The following is a 5,448-nucleotide window of genomic DNA, read 5'->3' as shown; positions in this document are numbered from 1 at the left end:
GTTGCGGCGTTGCCGCTGGAGACGGGGCCGGCCCCGGCGCGCCGCTTCCCGCCGCCTGAGGGCGCCGGTGGGCGGGAGGCGAGGGGACCCCGGGCGTGAGGGGACACCTGGGGGGACACACCTGAGGGAGCATGGCTGGGGGACACACCTGAGGGGGCACACCTGAGGGGAAACACCTGAGGGGACACACACTTGAGGGAGCACACCTGAGGGACACACCTGAGGGAGCACACCTGAGGGAGCACGGCTGGGGGACACACCTGAGGGGACACCTCTGAGGGGACACACCTGAGGGGACACACCTGAGGGGACACACCTGAGGGGACACCTCTGAGGGGACACACCTGAGGGGGGATACCTGAGTGCGGGGCGGGGTCGTTTCCAGTCAGTGCAGCCGGAGGCAGTCGCTTTAGTAGACAATTTATTTTGATAAACTTGCTCAATAACAAAAATACAAGTGAAGAAAATTATGTTCATTTTATACAGTTTGTATTAACATTTGTTCGGAAATCATTAATTGAAAAAATGCTCTAACCAATAGAAAACAACCCTCAGTAAAGGCCGGGGGGCGCAGGCGGCGGGCCCGGCCGCGAGCCCAGGCAGGACAGCCCGCCTGCAGACACCATTTCCTTCATTACGTTCATCCTTCACAAAGGTTTTAAAGGACAGCTTTCATTTTCCCGTGTGTCGGGGCAAAGAGGAACCCACGGGTGTGTCCTGGAGTGGTTAAACAGCGCCTCGGAAACGCAGGGACGGCGGCAGGGCCCGGCTCCGGCGGCATCCCCTCAGCAGGGGCCGGGGCTCGACACCGCCCGCGCCTCGGGGACAGCGGCACCGGGAAAACCACGGGAAAGGGCGAGGCTGGCGTGTCCTGGGAAGCACACCCTCCCCAGGTCTGAGCCAAACTGATTCCAGGCGATTATTTTAGCTGAACTCAGTGATAAGATTTATACAGACAGATTTACTAGTTTTTCCTTCTGAAAGTGTTGTCAATTTCCAATCTTACATTTTGTCACCCACATAAATGACAAAACGTGCACAAATTACGTTATGATGGGGCATCAAACCTTCGGGAGGATTTAGAAGCAAAAGAATAAATGAAATTCTCTAGTGATGTATGAAATGAGCTGTCCTTCAAAAAGTAAAAAAATAATGGCTGGCAGAATCAGAAAAGTTTATGTAAACACTCAACACAAATATGGGATTACCTTTGGAGAAGATTCAAATGGAAACATTTGCTTTTCTTGAACTGAAAGGTCTGCAGATGTTTAGGCATGTTCAATACGAACTTCCTGTAGTTCAAAACAAAACCTTGTGCAAATAAAACCCATAAATAGTTTTCAGCAGATTTTACAGTGATGCTCTTAGGTATGAAAAGAATGCACACAACTTTAAAACAAAAGTAACAGACATAAGTTTGACAAATGATTGCACCATAAAACAGTGTTTTATATACAGTTTACAAGATATGATTTTCTGCTATAAATTAATACTGTACTATATAGTACTTAGTGACCTTATTAAAAGCAACTGTTGTCAGCTGTCTCTTCAGTTACTGGATTGGGTTTTTTAAAATGCATTTGGCTGCATCTATTTCTGGACTCGAAATGCTCAAATATTTAATAAATCTATTTGTTAAACCTTTGCTAACATTCAATTATTCATAGCAATAGCACTGGCAGATCAGATCAATTTCCAGTCAGCCAACCACAGTCTGGGTATGCTCCAAGATAAGTGTTTTTGTTTGTTTGGTTTTTTAAATTATTATTATGATCCATTTAATCAAAGCCTAAATCCACATGATATTACAATAACTGAAATAAGTAAGCTGGGGGGGTGGGAAGGGAAAGAAATCTTAGCAGCTGAGAAAATCTCCCCACCCCCCAGCTGTGTTCCAGTTATAAAAATCTCAAAATATTTACAAGTGTAACATTCCTGAAAATGTAATTTATAATCCATGTTTTAATGAATACTTTATTTTAGGACACAGTAGTGATAACACCAAAATTTTGACACATATCAAGCAGCTGAAGCCTGACTTTTACCCCCACCAATATCACTAGGAGCCTCAGACTGCCCATGCAGATGAAGGCTTAAATTAGGAATTATATTTAAACCATGACTTCCAGGTAAGTGCTTGGCTGTATTTACAGATTAGTATACTTTAGAAAAATTCTGTGATCCATAAACACTCCATTCTACCTGTGAATGAGCTGACTGGAAAAAAAAAATACTTAGAAACCATTCCAGTGGCAAGTTTGGTCAAAAATTTCAAAAGAAAATATACATCAACAAATAACCTTTCTGTATTAAAATACCTCAGGAGGGGGAGAGGGAAGAGATGGAGAAAGGCAGGGACCCACTATGGTCTGAATGGCACAGAGTTTGAAATAATTGTGCAAACTGTGTTATTTTTAAACACTCCAGCTTATCTGATAAGTGATAATTTTGGAAACTGCTGATTTTATTTTAATAGAAATCTCATCCTAAAATGACTGTCTGTTCCTTAATGCAGTTCCTCTATAAGCTGAATGAAACAGTGCTCAAAACAGAAATCTTTTTTGTTTTCAGAATGAATCTTAGGTAAACTATATATTAACTGGAAAACAAACAGTGATAGTGCAGGCAGCTTCCCTGGAACACCAACCTAGTAGTGAATTAAGATGTCTGTGGATTCAATGGTTTATCCTTGTGTTGAAAAATAAAACTATTTCTAGTGAGGAATACTTACTCCAAATTTGTGTGGCCATTAAATCTACATTTAAAATAACAACTTTAGTAAACAAGGCATACATTTTTAACAATTATATTGCTCATTTTTTTTTGGCAAAGATGACATAATACTCAGCTGAAAATAAGTTCATCCATCTTTGCAGTGGAATAGTGTTTGCATTACTTTAATCATTGCATTTGATATGTGCTAGAGAAATGATTACCTATGGTAAAATGCTGTGCTTGAACATGTATGAATGCTAATGTAATAATGCAGTAGAAAAAGAGATTTTCTGTACAACAGTTGCTAATAATTTAAATAGTGTCAGTTTCCCAAAATTAGGACTTTAAGGTATGACATGATCTCACCTTCTACCCTCATATACAAATAAATTACCATAAAAAGAATTTTAGCTTAACTTAAAATTGCACCTAGAAAGGCATGGGATTGTTTGTACCTATTACAAAAAACTGTTAAAATCAAGGGCTGCTACAAAGAATGAGGTAAACTGAAGACTCTCAGCTATGTGGCCTTCAGAAAAATGGCTTTTCTCTATTTGAGTTCTAGTTTTGCACACCACAGTGTTTTGCTAGCAAAGCATTCTGAGTTCTTTTCCAGGAACCATTTGTGTGTATATACATATATATACATATGTGTATATACACACACACACACATACACACACACTGTATACTGCATCAGCAAAATATATATATATTTATATATATATTTATATAAATATAAGGACGAAATCCCCCTCTAAAACGTTCCTTAGTGTTTCCTAGAGCTTATGGGGGAGCAGGGCATGTATGTCTTTTTGCTGTTACATACATTGAGAGAACATGTTTTGATCTATTGGCTTCTTGGTGCAGTAATGCAAGATTGATCCACATGGGTGCCAAAGGCTTTGCTCATCAGAAGGAAGATGTAAAACACTAATCTCCTAAACAGCGAGGCCAGCCTCACTTGAATTCCTCTGCAACCCTCTGGTCCACCACAGAGTTCATAAATACTTTGACTTCCAAATGGTTAGACATTAAAAACAGGAACAGTCCAGCGACACGGGGCGTTTTGCTTCTCAGTGTAAAGCATTCTTCACTAGTTCCTATCACAGTGCAGACCTGACTGCATTGAAGTATGCTCAGGAGATTAGTCCTCGTGGTCTGTATTTGGTTATGGGAAAGGCTCTCCTTTTTTTCATCCAAAGTGCATAGTGAGAACAAGTCAAAGCATTCTTCTTTTCAGTCAGTGTTTGATAGTCTGATTTAGGCATCCTCCTGAGAATGCAATTCTGATGTCTTGCTCTTTTCCAAAATAAAGTCCTGCAGTCCAGACATTCATCAGCCAGGTAAACAAACTTTGCCAGCAAATAGAAGTCCCACTATTGTAAAGAAAATGGATAAGACAAACAGTACATACGAGGACCCAACCACTGTGTTATTGGGTAATTTGTATGGTTGACCTCCAACTTCATTGATGTAAAATCCTATTGGAAATATTAGGGCTGCCATACAGAATAGAATCACTGCAAAGAAAAGAAAAGAAAAAAACAGTCACTGCTGTGTTAAAGTGAAAATATTTACCTGATCACAGAGTGCTCCAGAAAAACAAGCAAAATATCCTGGCTGAACTGAAGAGCTGAGATCAGAGCTACTGAGCTGATAACTTGCTTGAAATGACAGAGTAGGCTTTGTGACACTTTTAAAACATTCCAAAAAAGACTCTAAGTCCCCAGTTTTGACTGTAATTTCAGTTCTGCTCACTAGATCATGAATTCTCTTTACAGAATAAGAAATTGGTAGATATACTTCTATCACCATCTCAAAATTCAGTCATTTCTTCTCCAGTTATTTTAGAGTAGTTTTGCCCAGTCAAGATAAAGTAACATTCAACACTGAAGAAACTTTTTCTATTATCAGTTGTCTTTTTCCATCTGTAGTTGCCTTCTCCCATTTGTCACACATTCTTTTCTGTAAAAGCTTTGCTAAAAATAAAAACCACTCAGATTGTCATTACAGTTTCTTTTAACATTAAAAGATACCAGTTTCCTAATGTTATATGAATGTTTCCTTAGATAATGAAATATCCTTAGAATTTCCCGCTGTAATACAATGAATTTGATTGCATATGCAAAAATATGCAATTGGGTTATTTAAATTGGAATATTAGAATAATAGGATATTAGGATAAAACAGAATTTTATCTGATTCTACCAGTTCAGTCAAGTATTAGCACTTTACTCTTATTTGACTTCTTTGTATTTCAGTGTTGTTTCAGACATCATTTACTGTGAGTGGAACACAGCACCACTATACCTATTATTCAACCAAATCCACTTAGATCTGGGGGGAGAAAGGAGCTGAACCTGCTGTTCTCTCACCAACTCCACAAATCCACATACCAATATCTTCTAAGATGAAGCACAGCTCACACCGAGGCCTTTCCTAGTCCTCAAACTCTGCCTATAACGTGGCCACACACAAAAAAGAAAATTCAAGCCAAGTTACAATGCTCCTACCTGAACAAAGTGCATCATATGCTGATTTTTTTCAGCTTTCTCTAGTTAACACAGGCTGCTGTTTTAGTTTGTTAGTAAAGGACACAGGTGCTATCCTTGTCTCCTCTTTCTCTTCTACACCACTGCAAGACAGAGGAAACCCTGGAGATGCTGTTACCTACTTGAGTCTCCTTTAAAAGTTAAACAAGCAACATGAAAAATCACTGGCAATAGTAAT

At 39.6% G+C, this 5,448-nt stretch overlaps 1 protein-coding gene across 1 annotated transcript in view; it reads right to left on the bottom strand.

Annotated features, from left to right (window-relative positions):
• Window positions 1-407: 407 nt before the first annotated feature.
• The window catches only part of MOSMO (modulator of smoothened), a 30,988-nt gene continuing 25,947 nt past the window's right edge, over window positions 408-5,448 (bottom strand). The window contains exon 3 of the mRNA XM_063414389.1: window positions 408-4,238. Within this exon, the coding sequence (XP_063270459.1) occupies window positions 4,054-4,238 (185 nt within the window). The 3' untranslated portion in view covers window positions 408-4,053. The remainder of the gene's footprint in view (window positions 4,239-5,448) is intronic.

Source organism: Prinia subflava, chromosome 17, assembly GCF_021018805.1.
Source record: "Prinia subflava isolate CZ2003 ecotype Zambia chromosome 17, Cam_Psub_1.2, whole genome shotgun sequence".
NCBI classification, from domain to species: Eukaryota; Metazoa; Chordata; class Aves; order Passeriformes; family Cisticolidae; genus Prinia; species Prinia subflava.
Note: the sequence above shows the minus strand (reverse complement) of the source record. Positions and strands in the feature narration are given on the sequence as shown.